General features: G+C 37.2%; 1 protein-coding gene across 4 annotated transcripts in view; it reads right to left on the bottom strand.

The window, feature by feature from the left end:
* LOC145990094 (solute carrier family 22 member 3-like) overlaps positions 1-25,662 on the bottom strand; it is a 93,426-nt gene extending 67,764 nt beyond the window's left edge. For 3 of the 4 annotated variants that reach the window (XM_083125760.1, XM_083125757.1, XM_083125750.1), the window contains exons 1-11: positions 25,533-25,662; positions 16,904-17,189; positions 13,886-13,990; positions 12,195-12,453; positions 11,132-11,303; positions 10,043-10,169; positions 9,438-9,550; positions 7,570-7,784; positions 4,933-5,114; positions 3,635-3,807; positions 606-783 (exon numbers count right to left, since the gene is read on the bottom strand). In XM_083125760.1, the coding sequence (XP_082981886.1) occupies positions 627-783; positions 3,635-3,807; positions 4,933-5,114; positions 7,570-7,784; positions 9,438-9,550; positions 10,043-10,169; positions 11,132-11,303; positions 12,195-12,453; positions 13,886-13,990; positions 16,904-17,189; positions 25,533-25,600 (1,857 nt within the window). In that variant the 5' untranslated portion in view covers positions 25,601-25,662 and the 3' untranslated portion in view covers positions 606-626. Of the gene's footprint in view, positions 1-605; positions 784-3,634; positions 3,808-4,932; positions 5,115-7,569; positions 7,785-9,437; positions 9,551-10,042; positions 10,170-11,131; positions 11,304-12,194; positions 12,454-13,885; positions 13,991-16,903; positions 17,190-25,532 lie in introns of those variants that run through there. The other variant, XM_083125763.1, reaches the window with a different exon arrangement.

Below are 25,662 nucleotides of genomic sequence, written 5' to 3'. Positions count from 1 at the left end.
CTGTCTGTGATATGAACAGCTCGGCAGTTGAGGCAAGACTTGCATGGGAGATGCTGAGCGCTATTCTCGCGTGGTTTAATACATTAAATCTGCTGCAAACTTAACCTGTCGCGAGGCTTAGTTATTATTGATATTACATGCTAGACAACACAAGAGTATCAAGGATCTTCAGGGAAGATAGTTGTGGAGTGGCGGCCAAATAACTAGCGAAAATAAACTAAGAAAGCATAGCTTCTGGGATGGTGCGAGATGGCAAGTTGAACGAGAACAAGACAGAACATGGAGACTTGCAGGAGTGTCAAATCAAGCTAGAAACAGAACAAGGCTTACAGGGAGGCGAAGAAGCAACTATACTGCAATATGACTAGGACTATGAAAAATAATTAAGTATCTTACATGTACTTTTATGCGTGACTTGTGAAGGTATATGGCCCCCACACATTCAAATTCTGGGTTTTTGTGGGCGTAATGTGATCAGCACCACGCTCCGGTCGCCTTCACCTTGAAACGGTTAGATAAGATAAAGCTAGGCATGTGCGTGAAAAAGCTAAAGCATAGGTACTGAAACAAGTAAGATTTTCCCCATGTATGAAATCATAACTCACCTCAAATGACAGAAATGAGATCTATAGCTTCGTTATCACGTCTGACTGATCACACGAAATCGATGATGCATCTCCATCAGTCTTCGTAGAATTTTTCCTAGTTTTATGTTTCGATGAATCATCCTCGGTGAAAGCTCTGTTGACGGTACCTCCTGATGTTTGATCCTTTGTCTTGGAGCTGCAAAGGACAACATAGAGCATCTGACTAACTCAGTGAACCCGGATTCAGTTACCGAGGAGGACGACCTGATAACCCTGTACAATTTGTGACTCGCCCAACTTCGTATCACTGGATACATGGGAGGTAAACACAGGGGGTGTTACAAGTAGTCAGAACGTGACCACTTCCACATTGTCCGAGGTAGAATGTGCCGAGTTTACGGTCATGCACCATACGTGCTTTAATGGCACGATACATTGCGCAGATGATTACTTCTACTTTACTTTTATGAAAGAAGGTTTAATTTGGTTCATGGATATGGATTCCAGATATCTTTTTGACATAAATGGTTCTGGAATCAGAGGTGCCCGCAAGGCGGATTCATGACGAGGCTGCGTCATGGGGGGACAACATTTTATAGTTTAGCTACCAAATCTATGTATCTTCAAACCAAAATGGGGGATCGTTTCGTTTGATTAATTTGTTATTGAATTTTAGTTATTACCTACCTGTGGGTGATCGCTGCGATGGGGTTGGAATGAAACACCACCTCTTATGCGTTTAGAATCGGTTTGGAAGGGGGACATGCTGTTCGCAATAATAATACAAGGTTAGTCAAGCAGACGAACTGTTAAGAATAAAGTTCAGTACACTAACAATGGCAGTGATCCTGAGTAGTTTTGTATGTTGTATGTTAGCAAATATGAAAGTGAGCCGTGCTTTACTCTTTTAATTTCAACTACAATGAAAGATTTCGAATGTCATGTTGTTGGCATCCAACAGTAGTAAACAATGTCTGGTGTTTTCTTTGTCGTAATTCCGAATCGGCTCGGAACTTCCGACATGCCGACTTCAGTTTTATTTTTAGATGATTTCAGGCACGATTTGTTTAGCTTGTATGTGTTCCTGTGCTACGACTGATTGGATAATTGTAACATACTGTCAGTTTTTGTTTCGAAAATTTAATTTTAAAAAAATGAAATTAAATTATCGACATTCAAACAAAAATAAGTTACTGCATGTTTATCCAAACTATATTTGTGCGTGTGTGTCGGGGAAGGGGGTTATGATGAACAATTATTTTTGGGGATTTTGATGAACGATTTTTTGGGGGATGCGTCCTCGGCCTTGGGGGGATGGGCAGCCCTGTCTGTAATGTATAGTACAAAGGAAAAACTTTATCGAGTAATAGTCGTGACATAAAACAAGAACATACAGTAGTAGCATCTACAGTAAAACTATCGTCAAATTACCAGTTATACTTATATTTTGGAAACATGCGTACATAGACATTCATACTATTGACACATTGTTAGAATTATTTTTGTTTCACAAGTACAATTTCTGTTTTTAGTTGACTACGTTTCATGTACCATGTGAGTGTTTCTTAAGACCAAATAAATATAAAGACTGAGCCGATACCGATGCTCATGTATGGATATCGGAAAGTATCGGTTGCATTTTATTTACCGACGCCGAGCGATACTATTCCGGAGTTTTGATCGTTCGCGGGGTCCTCAAAAATGCATCGTGAAACTTTCGCGGAGTCTCCTGGAAGTTATGAAAAATTAGTAGTTTTCATTGATTTTGAACCAATATTATTTGAGAAAAAAACTGTATTTTGTGATTACGTAAGAGGTATTCAGATGTAATTTTTTAATATTGTAAAGTACAACTCCGGTCATTAATATTAATCAACATTTTGACAAACTTTTAATTGTTATGCAATTTTCAAGCATCGGTATCGGTATGAATCGGTAAGAGCAGTGGCATTTGCCCCTCCCCACCTTTAGCCACTTTCCCCCCGCACTATGCTTAATGTTATATACAAAGGGAAATATACTGTCTTTGCCCCTCCAGTTTTGGCACCTTACCCCCCTGGTTTTGGAACCCAATCGCCGCCACTGGGTAAGAGTATTGCTATCGGCTCAGCCCTAACACCCCCCCCCACTATATATATACACACACAGGGCCGTATTAAGACGAAATTGGGCCTGATGCTGCAAGTGGCAACAATCGCCATGATAATGCAAAAAAACGCAGCTAAATTACTAAGTAAACTGTTTAACGTAAAATTGATAGCATTGACTTTGAATCTTCGGTGAACAATAAACACAACGACGTTATAGTTACGTCACAGCGCAAAGATAATAGTAGGCTAATTGTAAGTAACGCTGTGTCTAGGCGTCCGACATTGGGGCTCCAAATTTATTTCTAAGATTTATTTTCAGGTTAATGTAGCAAAAGAAAACTGTTCAGCTTTCGGAAAATTCTCGTCTGTTTTCATCTGGGCCTATTTCAGGAATGGGCCTAATGCTGCAGCATCAATAGCACCCACCTTAATCCGTCACTGCACACACACACACACACACACACACACACACACACACATACACACACACACACACACACACACACACAGCATATATATATATATATATATATATATATATATATATATATATATCAGTAAAGGTCAAAGCTACCCATGCACATTGCAAGATGCCGTGAAATTTGTGAAGTTGATCAGCACCAAACTCCGCCTTCAAACCCCCCGCCGGAGATATCGAACCCGGGTCTCCCGCTTGGCAGTCAGACGACCCACCAACTGCAACTGCAACACTGTTGTTCTCTCTATATAGACCCATAATTTGATGGTAGGTCATTGAAAATCTGCAATATAAGCCACTGAAAAGATTCTTTTAGCACAATTCTAACAACAACCAATGCAATGATGGATATTTTGATTATTCCTGGTGGATAAGGCGGGATGGATACTCTGCCATCTGCACGCCCGCCATTTTGTTAATCAACACCGATTGTTAACCAATCATTACTAATAATAGAGGGTAACGTATAATAAACTCACCTTTGCAAACATGGAATCGGGAAAAATGGTTGATTGTGTCCGAAATTCTCGGCTTCTTCCGCCGTCTGTGGAAGATTTTGGTTCGCCGTTTCTGGCAGACCAAGACCGACAATAGCTCCTACAGCGCCAAGAAGACCAAGTACAAGGAAGGGCAGGATGACACTGACTGTGCCCTGAGAAAAGAAAAAGAATTTGCAACTATTAGACAGGTATAAAGCAGGGCCGTAGACAGCCAAACGTTCGATTTTGCACAATATTTTCGAACTCGCCAAATCTACATAGCAGAATATTTACCATTTTTCAGGGTTTTCTTCACAGAATATGTGCAAAATGTGGTGAAATTCCCGGAAAACACTAAAATTCACGTAAAACTATAAATTTGAACTTTTTCGCCATTCATCAAATTGGTAAATGTGATTTTCTTTTTTCCTTTTGATGTTACTGCAAATGCGAAAAATAAAGTCCCTACGGCATTCAACATTTGTGGATGGTTTCACTTGCCTAACATGAAGTCAAGTTGAACAACAGTTAACGCCATTTTCGAGCAGTGTAATTTTATAAAATTATAGAAGGAGTGCAAGCCACACTACACTTCTGCGGAATTCGATAAAAAAAGAAGAAAAATAGATTTAGTTCCATTCGATGGTCGGTGAAACACAACCGTGCTTTTAGAGTTAACTTTTCGAAAAAAATATTCTCATTTTAGTTTTAAAAGAACTAATGAATTTGTCACACGAATAGGTTGCATAAATAAACTTCCACACCTTTCCACTTGTTTCTGATTTTAATAAATTCTCATTCTTTAAAAAAAAAATTAAAAAATAACCCTGGCCAACTAACTTGTTTTGAGAATCGAGGGACCAAAATTACTAGAGATCTTAGAAGTACACAGTTTACGTAATCCAAATGAACTAAATAAAATCAGAATTTACAAAGTCTGCACTATGTATGTGTAAATACAATACGTGTATACCTTTACGGACTAACATTTAATTTAGCAAGAATTACCAAACTGCGCGACATGTGATTTTGTTACATTTTCATTACATTTGTATTTATATATTTATTGCTGTTTTAATTATCATTTATTGATGGAAGGAGGGGTTACCAAAGAAAACATTTTCTTAAAAATAAAAGGTACCTTATCCTTAAAACCATTTATAGACCTGAGACTGAAATTGGCTGATCTATGTACGTAGTATGACCCAGGAGTACATACCGGATTTGTGTTGCTTCTGAAATAAATCTTCGAGTTTAGGAATGCCAGAATTAGAAACTGAATGTGCATTGAAACTAACCAGGTACACTATGAGTGGAGCAGCGACTGTTGCCAGATGACCTGCTATGTTCACGAAGTTCACTCCTTGGCCCCTGAGCTCTGTTGGAAGAAGCTCCACACTGTATTGGAGTCCTGTGTTCATGGCCATCGTGACGCAGAACCTGCCTCCTCCCGCGAGAATGGCAACAATTAGCTGGTTGTCTGCAACAAATATTATCTATACAGAATAATTGCAATCATATAAAGTGTGACTGTAATTAAAACTATGTAGATTTATGATTCGTAGATAAATGCTATGTAATACACCACCATCTTATGTATACAAGATTTCAACCTTTGAATTCCTCTCATACATATCGTCGTTCTTGACTGACAGACATACAGTACAACGTAGTAACGTCATGCTCTTGAGTAATGATATCTTGGGTATCAGAATTACTAACAGTCACGCATTCAGCTGGCCCTGCGTTCAATCTATGGCAGTGTGGTATTTGAAAATATTGCAGTCGGAGGAAATTTTAGTACTGTTATTGAGCATGTGTATATTATGTGGGGCCTCCCCGATAGTGCAGTGGTAGCGTCGTCGCCTTGTAATCAAGGGGTCCCGGGTTCGAGGTACATAGTGGTTCGGATCCCACATTAAACTGTAGGTTCAGTCCCGATTAGCCTTACTGTGCATAAAGTGGACTTAAAACACCAATTTAATCAATCATATTTTGTAAATTATATATAGCTATGTATAGTCCATATATTATCTCCCCAAGTGCCAAATATTAGTAACAAGAAAAGTGAATTCCTTTTCATCCTCCCTCTTAAATACCACGTTGTATTTAATACAAAGCCACTTCTCAAAACTTGTACACTGAATGCCCTCCGAACATATTTTTGAAGCCCACAAGTTATTTCACAAGGCCTTGCCATTTTATATTCCAAACATAGTTCAAATATACCAGCTTAAACTTTGATACAGAAGTTGTGATAACGCATTTAGATTAATTATCTTAATATTTATTACCATTATTGGCCTGTGTGAGAATGTTGAAATATTTCAAATTTTACATTCAAAAGTCTTAATCCGACCTTCGGGAGTAATGATTAGCATAGCACGCTACGACGCCAGGGGTCCCGAGTTCGAATCCTGGCCTGGTCACGGGTGTTTGTGAGTGTTCTTTCGTCAATTTCATCATATCGTCTCTCATCCTCATCTTCGCTATTAGCCAAAAGTGGGAAAAGCGAAGTAAAATAAACCAAATCAACCAATCAAAAGTCTTGAAAATGGCAATTACTACATTTAACCTCACATTTGGGGAAAAGTGTTACACATAAAATACTTTTTGGAGACCAGTCGTCACCTTATCATGAAAAGAACGCAAGACGAACTTTACCCATCAATTATGAGGGAATAAAATATAACATGGAATTAGGAATATTTCTAGAGCAGAATGAATTAGATAGTTCCCAGGCATATGAATGGGCGCCGACTTGTCAAAATTATGGGAGGGGGGGGGCTCTGTTAAATAATGAAATAAATTAATGAATGACTGACTCACTCTCTCCCTTTTTTAAGTTTTGATCTCAGTGTTCGGAATCTCATAAAAGCCCATGAATTCCTCAAAAATATCAAAATGTGTATTTAAAGTTAAGTTCATGTGGCACAATTCAGAGTAAACTTTACAAGAGAAGCAAGATAATACATTAGATCCTCTTAAGCAAAATTATTAACATCGGGGGGGGGGGGGTTCGAGCCCCCCAAAGCCCCATGGAGTCGGCGCCTATGATGGTGACGGACAAGAAGGACATTGAATAGAGGTGGCGAGGGAATATCCTAGTACATTGGTAAAATAGTCTTAACCCATTTTCCTGTTCAAATTAGCCTGAATGAAGAATTTTCAGAAATACTTATAGCAAACACACATACAGAGAGGTGGGGAGAGAGGAAATAAAAAGTGATGGGAAAAGGAATGCGACAGAAATTGATAGAAAGTGATAGGAAATAGAGAAAAAGAGGTAGAAAGGAAAAAGGAGGAACAAAAGAACAAACGAAGATAGGACGATGAAAACAAAAAGATAGAGAAATAAATAGAGGAAACAAAGAGACGAGAAAGAGAAAGAAAGAAAAATAGAAAGAGGTACGAAGAAAATAAAGGGAAAGGAAGAAGAAAAATAAAAAAAACAAATGATGGAAGTAAGATGGAAATAAAAAGATAGAGAAACAGGGGAAGAAAGGAAGGGAGGGAACGAAAGGAAGACAGAAAAACAGATGAAGAAGGGAAGATGAAAAACAAGAGAGAGAAGCACAGGATGGAGGAAAGAAAGAAAGAGAGAGATAGGAAGAGAGGAACAAAGAGAGAAGGAAGAAAGAGCTCTGTGGTCGATAGGGATGAGAGAGAGAGAGAGAGAGAGAGAGAGAGAGAGAGAGAAAGAGAGAGAATATCCTCCGAATCAGAGTCCACCTGAATTTCGTCCACCTTTTTGCCAAACCAACTGAAATCCAGTGCGCAATTTTTGTACGCCCTCACCGTAACATACTCGAAACAAACCCATTCCTCTGAAAAATTTTTCAACCACAAATACAATGATTGAAATGATCCGTAAGGGTGCTTTTGTGATTAATTTGTTAAAGCTAAAACAGCAGGAATTTAACTTTGAGGCTTACCCATCGGGACGCCCAAGATGATGAGATAAAAGACGCCGCTGAGGAGAAGTGTGAGGGAGTTGGTCCACTTGCGGCCAAGGGTTTCCAGGCTGAATATTGTGAGCATGTCCGCCGGAAACTCCAAGGAGCCAGTTATGGAGAAGATCACGTACAGATTGAAGTCGAGGTTCGTAAGATTTCTTATGTGGCCATCGTAACACACAGTCATTATCATCCTGAAGAGGGGCACAGAAGAGAAAACGGGATGAGACGTGGCAGGGTGCACACAAAACCACATTAAACTAAGGTTAAATTTAATGTATCATGTGAATAAACAAAATTCGTGCCACTTTCGAAACATCAAAGTATATATTCAAAGATAACAATAATAATAAAAAACATATTATGTGACAAAATAATACAAGGCATTGAATTTACAATACAAGAATGAAACATATTTCAAAATAGACAATAAAAGATTATGTATAAGGCCACTATTTATGATCTCACGTTGTTAGAAATTACCATAAAATGTACATACAATAGTCTACCGTTAAAATGCAACAGTCTGCCTGTAAATTTACAAAATACATGACAAAACCGTTTTTTATCTTGAGTGCAGGCACATTCATGTCGTCGTCAACCCTCTGTGTTGTGGGTAGAATGTTAAATACAGACATACAATCATACACGTTATATATATATATAGGCCTATAGTACAGCACTGAAAGAAAAACTTTCAAATTTAAATTTGAATAATTTATCTTGCATGAAGATAGACAGTGGTTAGAGGCATGCATATTTTGTTTTTGATGAAAACAGAAACATGAAATAACACATTGTAATGTTGACTTTTCATGTTTCTGAAAAGTGTGATGTGCATTTTAATACCCGGTTTTGTCACGAAATGATTCCAAATGAACTGCAAAATGCGAAATAGACTCTTAAACACGAAATTTAGACTTTATTTACCGACGCGACACTTTCTGAAGTTTGAATTATTATGTGAGTTATGCAATTCAAGGAAAACTGATTAATTCTGCTGTAAATATTTGAGAAACAAAAGTGGATCCCTTTATACAGGAGTAAACTTTATTTATTTATTTGAAAAATCCTGAATACAGAGAAAATCCATTTTACATCAGGATATCAACAGTGAGAAAATGAAATGAAATTAACAAATGAGAAACACGTGCACACACACACACACACACACACACACACACACACACACACACACACATGTAGCCTATAAACATATATGACACAAGAATAAAAACAATATAACAATAATCTGGTAACTACATTAATGTGCTATTAGAAGGGATATGTTTATTTTGTGTAGTAAGTGCAGTTCTTAAATCAAATTTAGGATTATATTCAGAATTTTAAAACCAAATGCAATTTTATATACCGCTTTTGATCCGATTTTTCACTGCTATAACACCAAAATTTTATTTTATTTACCACTTTTGAAACCGAAATTGATTCTGTTTCTGTACCGAAATTTTGCTTCTTTATTTACCAAAACTATGTGCCTCTAATAATGATGTATGTGTGCCATAAATATATTTTTAAAGGTTGAATCATTATTGTTAACTATGTAATAGTCATTAATACTTTTGAAAACGGTCATGGTCACTTTTTAAGGCAGCTGGATGGCAGCAAAAATTGTCGGTCTTAGATCGTCATTTCTGCAGAATAATCGCAATTTGACAAAGGACTGTCGTTATTGTTTCATGACGTGTTGAACTTGAACGTATCAAGTCAAATGCATCTTACTCATTATCATCCTATTTATTTATCTTGTTGATCACAAATGAACAAATCGTATATTGAAAATAATCTGAAAGTAAATAAATTAGGAACACAGCTTACCAGACACTTACCACACAAGTGTCAGTAGAATGACTCTGCGTCGAAGTACTGGAGTTCGAAAGAGATCCAGAAAGTTCTTTTTCCTTTCTTGCTTCACGGACTCCTGAAAATCTTTTGCAAATATCTGAAACGGATACAAGACTCAAGCTAATTAACGTAATTAAGTAATGAATTAGTAAACGTTTGATACAAGTAGATTAATTATTTGCATCGGGTAGTGTAGTGCTTCTCTAAACAATAAAAACGTGGTTCAAAACCCAGACAAGTCATCGATAATTTGATTGTCTTCACGATATGGGTGAATAAAGATGATGCCAGAGAGAATGACTCCTAAATACAATAACCAATTGTCGATTAGCATAAGAGTGAATGTCAAATAGACAACCCCACACCAGAAACATCTAATAACAAAACTTCATTAAATCGAATGACCTCCAGTAAAAAGAGGTCTATCTTCCGTAATAGAAAGTCGTTAATCAACCATTAAGAGTGAATATCCCAGTCAACGCTGGAGAAATAAATTAGTTTTATCAGTGAAATTAATTCAAATATGGACCAATGGAAAAGCGCAAATAGGAGAGTGCTTTACAACCATAGTAACGACATGTAAACCAACCCTGAAATCCTCGAAGTACTTCTCGTCCACTTCTACACCGTTGATCTTTGCTGCCTTCCTCAAGATCTTCTCTGCCTTTTCAACCCGTCCTTTGGAAAGCAACCACCGGCCTGATTCTGGAATGATCCTAGAAGAAAAATAATAACAAACATGTTGAACAGTCATATCATTATAACACACTGACACTTGTCCACAAAATAAAAAGCTTCGTCAAAATACTTCGCACGCAAACAGTTTAATGCTTCGACAATTGCAACTTGATCAGATTGTAATTTGTATTTGTTTCGTGCGGATCAATTTCGATTTTGTTATTTAGCGTCGCTTTTCTGCCACTTTTGGCTAATAGCGACCATGAGGGTGAGTAAGGACACGATGAAATTGATGCAGCGACACTCACAAAGAATACTCATGCCCAGGCCACGATTCGAACCCAGGATCCCTGGCGTTGTAGCACACTGTGATAACCATTACACAACGGAGGTCGGCTTGCAGACCTAAGCAGAATAAGAACTCTCACCCAAAACGCCAATGATCTTGTTAATAAGGAGAGAAATAAGTTCAGCGTCCATCACGAAAATATTTCCTGGACACCTATGAAAAAAATTGGCAATCTTCATGTAAACCGAATTATTATTAACTGAATACATTAATGGAATAACTGTTTCAACATTAAACCTGAACAACCTTGGTGTCAAATCCCGAACAGGCCATTCCATGGCCGTCATTCAATGGGATTATCTCAAGTGGCGGAGAAATTGCGAGAATCGAACCAGAAAAGCTGCAGGTGAGATTGCTTGCATGGACGTCCGCAGGATTTTTCCCAAGGAGGGACAAGGAAGGTATTTTTTTCCAGGGGGGGGCAAACAAGGCACATTTTCTCCCAAAATAGTGTTGTTCCCTAAAAAAACATTGCTTAAATTTGAATTTATGGTGTTGATGAAATAATTAACACGTATTAATATGGTGGCTAAATGAAATTATATGTGTGAAATACATAATTTTTGGTTGACTTTCATTTTCCAGGGGGGTGCAGCCCCCTTGCCCCCCCTTCCATGATTGCTTGTAATTAATTATAAAGCGATTACTCACCAAGGTGCCAAAATAGCTGTTGCCATGGGCAATGATGTGACAATGCTGAGGATCTGCCAATTCCAAATCGCATAGGCAACCCACGGGAGACCCACTAGTCCAAGGGTGAGGAAGAGAGCTATTGGAAGGTTTGCTACCATGGACCTCTTCTCGGCACTCACGTACTCCAGCACTGCAAAGGAAGAATGGGTTGTAACTTCAAAACGTAGCAGAAAATGCAGAAAAATAAGTTATTGTGGTCAGCTAAAATTGCATGGCTGAAATCACACCAGCAGTTTTGTGTGATATTACAACATTATTTTTATCACTTTTCACGTCACAAATCATGGTGATTGTCGTGATTGTCTCTAGACTATAGCCTTAGAATAAGAAACATTGTAGTCAGAGATGTTTCATTAGGCTGGTATATACCTTATAACAACTCGTCCAAATTGATACGTTAAGCTTAAATTTCACGTTACATCTAAAACTGTCAACAAAGTTAATTCAAATTGAACCACTGGGCTCGTAGGAAGACAATTGAGTAATAGAGAAAATTAGATCAATAGTTAGACAAACGTTTTAGAAACTCGAGTTTCTAATACATATGTGTAACTATGCTTCTATATTTACCATAGAAGGTATACATGTACAGGCATGGAAAGAGCCTTAATACCAGGTGTCTTATGAGTGAGGTATTTCTCTCCACGACTGTACTTTGTGCCAGGAGTCTCTGGAGCAAGCAAACGAAAACAAGTCCTCTGCCCAAGTAGTGACTCGAGAGGGCTCGAACAAAGAACGCGGAAGGAGGAAAGAGAATGCATGGAGGGGACAACAAGACTGCAACTAGCAGCTGTTTGCAGCAGCGCGCACTGCTTTTCTCCACCCACTCGCTTTCTTTCCTTCTCCACTGTCAGCCTATGCAGAGCGCTGGTTCACAGACTCCCAATACGGAGCATAGAAGAATCTAAACGCCCTTTGAAAGTACGTTGAGACGAATACAACCAAACAACCAAGGTGCTGATCATACACGGAATGAAAAAACACATTCATACAATGTACACATATTAGCAGTTTAACTTACTTATAATGTACATCATGAGGAAGCAGTTATTGTAGGTTAGACCCATGATGAACCTTGCGAAGACAAACCAGCCGAAGTCTTTTGCAAAAGCGGTTCCCACTCCAGCAACTAATGCCAGAATATTGGTGGCAATTAATACTGGAAGCCTTCCATATCTGTCTCCTAGGTAACCGAAAATTATCCCTCCGATCATGGAACCCACGAAGAAAATGGACTGAGCAGTGTTTGGTTTCCACGCTTCGGAGCATACCCAATCCAGCTGCAAGGGAATACATGGGGTGAAATTTGCAACATGCACTGTAGTATAAAAATAATATTTTAATGCAATTTGTCTTCTTGAGCGCAAGAAATAAACATATAACATTATGTAACATACTTTATGTAACTAAGTAAAAAGCTAAATATGTTCATTCAGGTTAGGTACAGTGTTTTATGAAGCAGCAAGCTGAGCTGACTTCAACTTAAGATGCAAGATTTGCCGGCCCCCGTGGCAGAATGGCTAGCACATCGCGCTACGACGCCAGGGGTCCCGGGTTCAAATCCTGGCCTGAGCATAGATGTTTGTGAGTGTCCATTCATCAATTTCATCATATAATCACTCATCCTCATCTTCGCAAATTAGCCAAAAGTGGCACAAGAAGCGAAGTAAAGTAAAGCAATTCAATCAATCATGGTGCAAGATTTCTGAGTGGTGCAAAGCTATATGAGAAATCACAAAACTATGGTTTCTTGGCAAGTGGCGAGATATCTCTTCAAAAATAATTTCATACCGCAATTGTTTTCTTAAGTAGTTATTAAAACACATTAACACTACACACATGCACCTCAAGTTTAAAAAGTCTTGATTTACATATATATTTTTGTGTAGTATGACTACTACTTGTTGCAGACATCCCTGAAAGATCGGGTTGATAATGCATAATGAGTGATAAACGTTCATTCAGTGACCCTTCTCTCCATCCCATACAGTAATAATTAAATCAGAGTAAGTGAAGCCTCAGAAACTTATTTTACTTCTGAAAAATAATAATTATCTATGTAGGTTATTATTTTTTAACGAATAATCGTATTGAAAGACGTGAATACTATCTTCCTTTACCACGATTTTTTTACGCATATATTTGATTTTCTCCACAGATATGGATGTGTGTCAGTGTTATCAGAATCTCTTGACCCTTTTATCTTCAGATAACTATTTTCAAAGCTTCCGTGAAACCACATTATCTTCTACAAACCTGTTAAACGTACAGTTATTTTGTGGAACAATCTTAATTTATGACATACGTGTCTTGAATAATTCATGTTCTTTAATATTGCTGTCTCTGTGGTCAAGAACGTTGAAAATTCCGGGTTTGAATCCTGGCCTAGGCATAGATATGAATGTACATTCATCTATTTCATCTAATGATTCATCCTTATTGTTGCGATTGTCCTAATGAGTATCAACGTATCCAAATACTTTTCTCACCACAATTATTAATTATTGGATCATACCGCTCTTAGAGGTCATGAACGTAGCTCCAACTTGTTTACTTGCATTCCAGATTATCGTGTTAGTGAGAACTTTCTGCTAGTAACAGCACGACATCAAGCAAATGTACATGGCCATGTGCAATTGTGACTTATCTCTTGTTATCTCGCACTACATATGGCTTACCATACGTATGAGCGTTCGTCTCTTCGTGACTTACCTCTGAGGTGATTGTGGCGTAATCGTGAACCAGGTCATAATCCCATCCATATCGACAGGGTAAGGTTGGCCAAGACGAATTTGGGGAAATTCCAGACTTCAAAATCTACGAATAAATATAAAGTCCGTAATAACAATAGTAAATCTGCAAAATAAAGGTGTGTAGTTTTATGTGTATTTAGAACTCGACTCACGAGCTCGCTACCGGAGGTTCTTCGGCAGAGTCCTTATCTGTATTTTGTCCTTTTATCAAATTCATCTAATGATCATTCCTTCTTATTGTCGCGATTAATCCAATATATATATAGCCCCAATCCCACCACTCACTCACTGACATAAATGTTCTCCATGAAGGAAGCCCCGGAGGCGAAAAACGCCCGATTACGACCCCCTATGAAATCGTCCCAAAAGTCCGAGAAAATTCAAAAATCGCTCAATCGGCCCTTCCTTAAGGGTGAAAATGCCCTTTTTCCACGTCCTTAGCAACCGTTGCAACGGGCATTTCTTTTGCACACATTGTTTCCTTCAATTCTTAATTGTCGAGATACATTATATTTCTCACAGATCTACAACACACAGATGAATCAACTCCTGGCTTTGAAAAGGTGGCTCAAACAAGGGTGACATCTACATAAGGAGTTTCAGCCCAGAATCAATTACTTACGTATATATTGGTAAACTCAATGCGAAAATGTTATCTACATCGTGGTTCTTTTAACTAAATGTTTAGAGGTATAATAACAAACAATTATTTAGAGTTTTTGCCGTGCTTGTTGTTGTCCATGGAAACGGACGTTGCTAGGGAACTTAAAGAACGTTTATTTTCACCCCCAAAACTACTGTAGGGGAATTATTCTAGACTTTTCGTATTTCAAAACATGAGCGTCAGAATTTATTATGGAGGAGAGGTAGGAATTTGATGGGAACGACGGAAAACAATTATTTTTCTATTACGTTTACAAATGTGAAAATGTCAAAAGACGTAAATATTGTTTTCTCAATTTAATGTCGCTCTTTATTCGTTTACACAAGAAATCTAACTAACTATCTTGAAACAGTTATTGCTTACTCACTTTATTATTAAGAAAATATACAATTTCGAATATTTTGTAAATTTGTACCATATTAGAGCCCGTACACACACAGAGTTATGTTCAAAACTTTCAAAATAAACGAAACGTATATATTGGTAAACTCAATGCGAATATATTTACATCGTGGTTGTTTTAATTAAATGTTTAGAGGTATAATAACAAACAATTATTTAGAGCGTTTGCCGTGCTTGTTCTTCACCATGGAAACGGACGTTGCTAGGGAACTTACAGAAAGTTTATTTTCACTCCAAGAACTACTGTAAGGGAATTATGCTAGACTTTTCGAATTTCAAAATACGAGAGTCAGAATTTATTACAGAGGCAAGGTAGGAATTCGAGGAGAATGGCAGAAAGATTGCATTTCCAATTTAGTGTCGCTATTGAATTCGATTATGCAAAACATCCAACTAATTATCTTGAAACTGTTATTACTTACTCAGTTTATTATTAGGAAAATAGACAATAATTTTTTGAATATTTGTACCTTATTAGAGCCCATACAGACATAACGTTACTTTCTAAACTTTTTAAATAAGCGAACTTATACACTTGCTTGGCTTCATCAAATAAAACATGCAGACATTTTACCCCATCTATAACATGATTACGCCCACAACGTGGCCGAAGATCACGCATGCGAGCGTGCAAGACGTGGCCAAAGGCCACGTCGAAAGTGCGCGAGTCAAAAGACTAGAGACGTTGGACAGATGGGCGAAAGTGTTAGATTTAAATCTAAAGACTAGAGACGTTGGACAGATGGGCGAAAGTGTTAGATTTAAAAATCATTATCGCGAGTGTTGTATCACTGTTTCTTTCTTTCAATATTATCTTTGACGTTTAGCATTAATGATACAAGATCAAAACTTCTACGTATTTTCAGCTATCGTAATTACGTAAACTAGTCGGCCCAGAGGGAAAGATCCTCAAGAGTATACAATTGGATGTGTACTTACATATTATCCATTTCAATTTTTATGATCTACAAATGGTAGCAACCCTACTCCACAGGAAATGAAAGAAAATGAAGTTGAAATAAACAAGCAGAAGTTTTGGATGTGCTAACTGTCCGTCAGTGATGTTCGTACATTGTGCTACGATTCAATTTCAGAGTAGTTGTATTCTGACCTCAACAATTTAATTTTCAGCCAAGAATTGCCAAAATTATATTGTTTTCAATTGTTCTTGTATACTACCCCATTTTCTTATAATTTCTCCATATTTTTGAAGAAATAATCTATTAAAAACACACAGCCTTTGATAATCATATCTTCACGGTTTGAGAACTTTCTAGTAGATTTAATGAACGAAAAGTAATATCCTAAGCTAGAAATAAAACATTTACAGATTGGCATTAAAGTTTACTTAACTAGGCATAAAACAAAATAAAATATAATCTCCCACATAGACTATAGTATGAAATGTGTTTAGTTCGTTATTTTTTTGTCTAATAGTCGTAACTTGAAACTCATAAAAATCACCAAAAATGAAAATAATATTTTCTTTCAGAATTTAACGATGTCTAACCAACCGTTATTAATGAAAAATAATTACCAAATAATATTAATTAATAATAATAATAATTAACCAAAGTTATTAATGAAAAACTAACTTTTGACGCCATTTTCCAAGATGGCGGATTGGATGGAGGACTTTCAAACTATCGAATATTACAATTTTGGCACATTCTGACACAAGAGTTATTTATGTTGCAATCAAAACGTTTATTATGTTGGAGAATTTTTGGTATTATTGATTTTTAAACTTATCTTCTTTCAATTGATCAACCCTAGGGCATGATTAGGGAGTTTCTAGACACTGCTGTTTCCAAAATCACTCCAACACGAGAGACTAGTTCCGGGCACTTTTTGATACATATTCGTCGCATTATAGACGAACATGTCATCTAGTGACTACATAACGCTTACCTCTGTATAGTTAACGTCATACATGTAACACTGGCTGAATTTCAAGACACCATCTTGCGATTCGATTGGAGCGCTGATATTCCGCCTGGCTTCGGGATCCAATCCTTGCAGCTCTGGCACGTGACACCAGTGATCAGGCGTGAGAGCAATGAAGACATGACCAAGGTAGACGCATGTGAAGACGATATTGAAAGGCAAAGCTAAGAGGATTAGCAACTTCTGGTACCTGCCGTAACCGCCAACATGGTCCAATATGTCGTCGAAATCTCGAACGAGCAGAGTTGGTCTGTTACGATAGAGAGAGGAATTCGTGAGTCATACAAGTATGAGATGGTAAGGACTTTTGCATCATTCTATAACATGAAAGTTTTTCATGAGCGACAACGGATCAATGAATAATATGATACAAAACCTACAAAATTGGCCAAAAGTTGGAAAAATCCAAAGGAAACCAAATTAAGTGCTAGAAGAAACCAGCTGACGAAAGAGAAAAATAAAACATGACGTAGATAAGAGTTGGATAAGCTTTAGGTGATCTAGGAGGGTACAGGAACATTTGTTTTAAGGAGAAACTTTTCTTCAGGAAGAAAAGCCATTTGCCAGTTGCCATCCTTTCTTCCAATCAAAATGTCTGTTTGGGTTTGAGTTTTTTTTGTTTTAAGTCAACTTTTATTCACATATAGGCTAATTCGGACTGGATCTACAATTTGAAGTGGGATCTAAATCATACGTGCGTCCACCGTTTATCAAACCAGGGAGCCCTTCTTTACAAGGAGACGACGTTACCCTCACAATGGAGTCGAAAGACAAATGTAATTGAAATTTTGCGAATTGATGACAAGTGTCATATTATTATTATATGCATATTTCATTTTAAACATTTCTTCAACTGTTTTGTTTCTTTTTTGAAACGCCAACCCATTCCATATTACCCTAGTAAATTTCTTCACACAGATCTGAACGAAGGGTTACAAGCATTTCTTGAATATGTGCTATGCGACCTAACTTCATAAATTTTATTGTTCCAGTAAGTATCTCTTTTATTTTTACGTAATCTTATTTTTTGCCACATCGCGGCGATGAGGATGAATAATGGTGGATGAAGGAACAAACACACATGGGCAGGTAACATAACACAAACCCCACATAGGATCATGCTGGTTGTGAGTCAAGCGCCGGAGCCTTTTGCCTTTGAGAATGAATTTTCAGGTTTAACTGCATGGAAGAGAGGTTGACTTTTGAAGAGGTCGCACTATTCTCTTCTTAAGGATAATTATAGCGCAACAACTGTCGATTCATCTATTCTTGAGGGCAGAGATGGGAGAGACACTTATCTGGAAATAGCGCTCAAAGTAATCTATTCGAAAATACCAGAGAAATCGGAGAAAACGTCGGAAATAAGCGATGCATTGAAGTTAAGTTACGAGAAGAATATTAAGTAGTGCACAGTTAATAATTGGACAATTGCTTCAATGTAGGTACGTTGCCGGTTTTCTTGGTCGAGTGTGAAGACTTGCAAGAAGAGAATGCACTGGAAGTTCTTAGATGAAGTGGAGGCGGTGAGCCCCTTGTAGCCGAGCGAGGAGGAGTCAACTTCATGAAAGATTTATACGGCGTAATCTCGATATAATTAAGTTTCCAAGTAGCGACAGAAGTCGGAAGCGAAGGCAAAACGACTACGCTGTTTTGTCCTGTCTGCCATGAGGACCTGCAGGGTGTAAGAAAAATGCTACACTTTCAATAGCAAATAAAACATTTTTCTTAAAAGACATGACAAATGATTAAACCAGGTGATTTAGGCAGCGAAAATCATTTGGGTTTCTGAAGTTCTGACACGATTCTTCACTTCCTTATTTTTTCCAACATACATTACACGCGAAATGGTGTACACCTAATAATATATTGGAACAAAGTCAGTTACAAACAAAATCAGTATATTGTAATGCGGATTCCTGGGTTCTCTTGTTCCACTTGGTGGAAGCTACACTGAACCCAACAAAATATTCTCTCCATTACTTGTCCTAAAAAAAAAGTCACTGAAGACTCAAGAATTAATTGGAAAAAGACTCAATAAAAATATTCTATTAACTAATAACTTCAAAGATAATTGGAAGCGGCAAAATAATAGTGACTAATTTAGAGCAATTGAATTTGATATACGTGGGGCCTTTTGGACTTCTAGGATCTGAAAAATAATTAAAGGTGTGTATAAGTAGTGAACGACGTATCTGTGTGTGTGTATGTATAAATGTGTATGTGTGTGTGTGTGTATAAATCTGTATGTGTGTGTGTGTGTGTATAAATATATATGCATGTGTGTGTGTTAAAAAGCATAAAAACATTTATTTTATGGCACATACAATAAAGTGGCTTGAGGGTAATTATGCTCAAACTGTAGGTCAACTACCTGGTAGTCAATATATAGTACAAAAAACCTGTCAAAAATAATTGAGGACTAAACGTGGTAAACGTAAGTGCCAAAAGCGAAAGTGTTGGGAAATCGCATCGCTCCGCACATCAGCCTGTAAGAACGTGCACACTAGTGACCTCTTTACACGCCCTTTGAACTACTTAGAGGGCTACCAGCCACATTTCACGTTTACCACATTAAAAAGCATGGCACATTTCACAGTTTAACGTGGGAAACGGTGTATGAATTCTTGTGGCACTTACAGCGTTTACCAATTTTAGTCTTCGATGTATCATGAAATTTTAAAACTTCTGTTTACAATTCCAATCGCTGAAAATGTATCTGACGTATTGTTCTCTATCCTTTTTTTTAAAAATTTCAGATCCTTGTAATTATTATGTTATTGACAATGTGAACACACACACATTCTTCTAAAGATAAAATCGAGCCAAAATATTACAAACCACCCACATAAAAATTATGCCGTCGCCATTGGATTTTATGTATTCAAATTGGAGAATATGTATTTTGATTCTTTCCTAGAAAATTAATAATTGATTGACCTCCACCACACACACAATAATACGCACCCTGTACGATTCATATATGCATTCACGAGTCGGTTTCTTCATGACAGTGGAGAAGGTTTTTATTACTTTTTTTTACGCTGACACTCTTTTAGTGTCAATGCTATTAGGAAAGTATTGCTAGTTTCATAATTCTTTTATCTTTCTTGGAAGATTAAATGTACAGCCTTGAAAACTATGATAATGCATTTGTTTACACTGGGTAGGAAAGACGGAAAATATAAAAAGGAGAGCAAGAATTATTAGTCAAAAGCGTATGCGGAACCACAAAGAACGAAGGCGCTTCATTCGCATACAGACTTAATTTTATTGCGCACAGTAAACACACACAGCTCTTAGCTGTGCTAAAATTACGAGAATGTCGAATTTACCCAGTACACCTTGTACCTGCGAATCTAATGGGCAAATTATTATTATAATTACTTGTATGTTCTGAGTAGTAAGGATGTTCTTTAGAAATATATCGCGCTTACATTAAAGTAATTATTTGGCATATATTTGTTTTACAATTGAAATAAGTGGAAAGTAATTGTCGAAGAGAGATGAAAATATACATTCACAAAAGCGACCATTTCCCTCACAGCAACTTCTAAATTGACTGCAGTACATACATTCAAATGTGTGCTGTCTTCATATCCTTGGCCATATTTCGATTGCTTTCTTATTGACGAAGTCGAGTTTTTCTTAATTTGTAACTAGAGGAAAGTTTGTGTGTAAATAAGAAAGTAATGCATGTTGACTGAAACGAAAGAATCAGACTAAGGTCCCAAACAAGAAGAAAATCAATACTCATAAATGTGATTCTTTTACACTTTTAAGAAGTGAATGAAGTTTATGTTTTCTTTGCTACAGGGTAAGTACAAGTTGAGGGGTACGTGTCCCTTAGCGTCCCCCAGAAGAAAAGTCTTCGATATAATTAATATATTGTGGCTATTATTGGATACACACATAAATGAGATCTGTACAAAAACAAGAAATATTAGGTTTTGTATTTTGTCTTTTTAGTATTATGACGACTTGCACGCCAAAGATAGAAGACAAATTATCAATCGCTATTTCATTCTTTTTTTATTATATTTATGTACTTCCTATGTTGTTTTAAGGAATGGAATTCTGTCGATGGGAAATAAATGTTATCCTATGCTTATTGACGTTTTTATTTCAAATCATGATCATCACATTGTGGAGAACAAACTTAATTAAAATTTTGATGGGCAATTGGCCTACTATTACTTGTGCTATTGGGTGTACGTACGTACATCCGTATGTTGAACAGTTGAATATGGATGTGATTTATCGAGCACAGCTGCTTGTATTCATATGGCAAGAATAAAAACTATTTCTGAGTCTCTTCCTCAAATATGGAATTAACTAAAATAATTACGAGGCGTGGTTAGTATTTCCAAATATGAAAGTGTTTGTTACGTTGAAAGAAGTAATATTTTCGCCCACACACAGAAATAAAGGTATTGGTGTAGTGGTTACCATTGCTCAACGTGAAAATGTTCATTACGGTATTCGTGCAAGCAGAGAAAGGTATTGATTTAGCATTTGAAGTGGCTAAAATGGAATGGCAAACTTGATAACTCAAGTCCGTCGAGTTTCCCTTGCGCGACATACGGATATGTTTTTAGTGGCGTGGGATTGGACAGCAATAGGGCTAGGACAAACAAGAAGCTAAAAAGTGCCGCAAGGCACGGATAATCTCCGGCAGAAAAAAGGCACGAAAGCTAAGCGTAATTGCACTTTCAGTGGGATGCGACACATTCGGGATTTAAGGAAGTTGACAGGAGATTTATAGGCGCCAGATCCCATCCAATATGGCTTCAATCACGAGCTAATCACGGATGGAATAGCAAGAAGGTGAGGAAGGCTGTTTGTTACCTGGCAACAATATCTGGCGATGACAGATATCCCACATTTTTCACCTTTAGAGAAAACAACTCTGTAGAATCCTCCCTTTATATATATGCACCCCCCAACCCCTTTACGCAGACGTTTCCTCCTCACCTTGATAAATAAACTGTAAGCTCATCCAAGAATAAAGCATATCCCCGATTGCCAGCTTAAAAAAAGGAAACACACAACAAAATACTATTCTATCTTCATTGTCACTGCTTTCGCTGTGGCCTAGTGATTATTACACAACACACTTCTAATCGAAAGAGTTAGATGGGTTGTTAAGGTGATAGACTTGTATTTGGGAGATCGCATATTTCCCCCCTGTTTTGTTTTTCATTTACTCCAGCAGAATGTTCTGATGATTCATTTAATGCAAGTCTTTTTGTCTTTTCATTTCATCATCCTTTGATAGTACACCGTGAAAATGCTAATGCACTTTAATTAATAAAATAAAAGAAATAAAAACGTGCCAAATATTTGAAATAATGAAATAAACAAAAACAAAGGAACAACTAGACAAAATCTGATGGACCTGATAGTCAAGCAACAGTACTTCTTTTCAATTTTGATGATTAATTTAAGTATGTAATAATTCAACAGATGTATGACAAAATTGTCAGAGTAACGAACATTGATAAAGTTGAACGTTATCTACATCATTAATGTTTTCCGGAAATTAAACATCGGCCCTGGCGGTTACATATGTGTACGCCATTGGAATGATTTTTTTGCTGCCGCCCTCTTACAACTACGATGCCGGCGGTTGATTGATGACTTCTGAAGCAGTGTTTATAACTTGTTTTGGAACCTGGCAGGTACCGCCACCTCATCTTTGAAGTTAGATAATATATATTGTGAGAGGTTGCAGACATGGCAGGTGCTAGTCCTGGTAAGTCGTCATTTATTATTATGGAAAGTAATTTATTTATGCAATATATATTCATATTTTTAGAATCTTTACATAGTTTTTCGGTTTCATTGTTTCTGTTATGTGTACTCACACAGTATTTGTTGACGTACACAATTGTGCACATCAGGTCTTTAGAGATGTCCTGTGTGCTTGTAAATAGAGTAAAAAGAATAACTTGATTTGATCTTGTTTCTTATATTGCCGGGTGCTAGTAAAACCTAGTAAACACTAATTTGATTGGATTTTGTGCTTCACATTTTCGATTCAAAGGAATATGGCCACATATGCACAATACCAACCCACAAAAAGGGATATATTACCAGATATTATTTTGTAAATTGGGATTCTTCACATGTTGGACATAAAAATTACTATTGTATTACTGCGTGGGAGTCTCTATTACTCCTTTGCATATCGTCTAAAAATAAAAATATAAAATATAGGAATATAAAAGTGCACGGTGAATATTAATTTTATATTTCTCTACTCGTAAGGTAAAGGTAAAATTCACCGCACTGAAGACACATTTAGAGGATGTGGATGTAGGGCACAACACAGTCTCGATCTCGGCCATTTTGAAGGTGATGTGATCAGTACCACGCTCCGGGTGCCTTTATTCCCCAGGGATGCCCTCAGGTACTCATTCATTTGAGGCTGGATGAACCCCAAAGCGACTTATGCGGGGACAAAGCCAGAAAAAAATCCAACCTCAGATCAACCACCGCCGGAATCGAACCCGGGTCTCCCATGTGGTAGACGCCCTACCGACTAGACCACCACATTTTTCAACTGGAGATAAAATAAATTATAAATAAAATACATTACATGTACGTATTATTCGGATACTAACGTGTGTTAAATTTTACTTACAAAGTAAATGTATTTTTATTCCAATTTGTTATGTAAGAATCAAGAGGACACCCTGCAGTAAACTTTAACCCTAATTTGTATCTGATACTGTGTAAGGAACAAAAGAAGTAAATTACATATATTTTCTTACATTTCAGGCCCTTCACATGACAAAAAACATCGTGCCTCCCCGATGACGATTTGGAAGTGTCGTCACCTTGTAATCGAGGGGTCCCGGGTACGATACCCGGTGGAGGCACATAGTGGTTCGGATCCCACTTTAAACTGTAGGTCCAGTCCCGATTAGCCTTACTGTGCATAAAGTGGACTTTAAACACCAACTCAATCAATCAATCAAAAACAAGAAACATCGTGTTAAACCAAAAACCTTTCTGAAAGAGAAGGAAATCGAATGCCTCTTGAACTGTTTGGAAAATGGCAATTTATCAGACATTGATTAAGATGCTCTGTATAAAGCTATATTGAAAGACAGTGATTTTGGTAATTACGACGAAGTGATCTGAATGGGCCACATAGTGATGGAGACTATTCGCAAAAATATAAACTATATTGCATGGCTTATAATACATATAAAACACCAACTCGGAATAGTACTACAAAGAATTACCATTGAGACCTGTTGTACACAAAAGTGCACGTCTTGAAATATAATACTTTGAACAAAAACTTCATCATTTTCGTGTTTCCTTGCCCCAAAAAACAAGTTTAATTATGGTGATTTTTTTTATGGAACCGAAAAAATCAGGGCTGAAAGGGTTAATGAGACTATTACGCCATAAGCATGGATTTATTTATTCTTTCGCCGATTTTATGTAGTCGGCATTTGTGTTCATCGTCGTGATTACTCTAAAGAGATTGGAAAGTATCATTAAATAAACAGAAACGAAAGCAAAACATCGTGAGTAACCTTTCTGTTAAGGGTATATTATAGAAACTAGGGCTGAGCCGATACGACACCGACCCGATACCCTCACCGATTCCCATACTTAAAAACTGTAATAATTAGATGTTGTTCAAAAATATATTAATATTAGTGTGTAAGAATTCCACTCTGATAATATGCATCAATTTTCCAAGATTCTTGCTTTAAAATATTTGAGAATTACATCAGAATATTAAAATACATGTTACGTTAACACAAAATTCAGTGTTTTCACACACAATTGGTGCAAAATAAAGAGAAAGTTCGATTTTTGCATAATTTCCAAGATAATTATACTTCGCTAAAGTGTCGCACAGCATTTTTGAGGAGTCCGTGAAACACCAAATTCCTGGAAAGTATCTGAAGGTATCGGTAACGAAATTCCAAAACATAATTTTCGGCTCAGATCTAATATATAAATACCTTTGTAACTCACAACTGCTTGAAACTATCACAAAGAGAATGGCGAAATGCCGATAAGTACAGAGGAATTCAAAAGAATCCCAACACAAATACCGATCTTCAAGAAAGTGAAAATAGTATAAATCAACCCTTCTCTCTCTCTCGTATTTTGATATACTTCTTAAGAGTTACACTCGATTGAGCAAATTTTCAAGTTGTTGTTTAGAGAACATTCTATCCGTTGTCGACACTGATCACACCTTTTTCATCTACGCCCGAGATCAAGAATGCGTGGATCACGTGCCGACCTCCGTGACGGAGTGGTTAGCACAGCGCGCTATAACGTCAGGGGTTCCGAATTCGAATCTCGGCATGGGTGTTCTTTGTGAGTGTCCCTTCACCAGTTCCATTATACCATCACTCGTCCTCATCGTCGCGATTAGCCAAAAGTGGCAGAAAAGCGAGGATAACAAAAATCAAATCTAGTGTCTCCATGTCACTCTTTGACCACTGGAAAAAGCTTGTCTATTTTTATGATCAAAATTAACGAAAGTGAAATAATGTAATATCAATTGAATAAGAATAGAATGCAAATTGACAAATTCAAGAATAACTACAAGAAATACCTTTTAACAGAGCTGGACCTTCTGGTGGGTGTCTCGTCTACAGAAATCCTTGGAGTTACCCTGTGCATGGTGTCTGCTGGAGAGATCCTTCAGGCTTGGTGCAGCTGCCGCCTCCTTATTGCGGCTTCAA

The sequence above is a fragment of the Lepisma saccharinum genome, chromosome 1 (genome assembly GCF_977018435.1).
Source record: "Lepisma saccharinum chromosome 1, izLepSacc3.1, whole genome shotgun sequence".
In the NCBI taxonomy this organism is placed as follows: domain Eukaryota; kingdom Metazoa; phylum Arthropoda; class Insecta; order Zygentoma; family Lepismatidae; genus Lepisma; species Lepisma saccharinum.
This window is presented reverse-complemented; position numbering and strand designations above follow the sequence as displayed.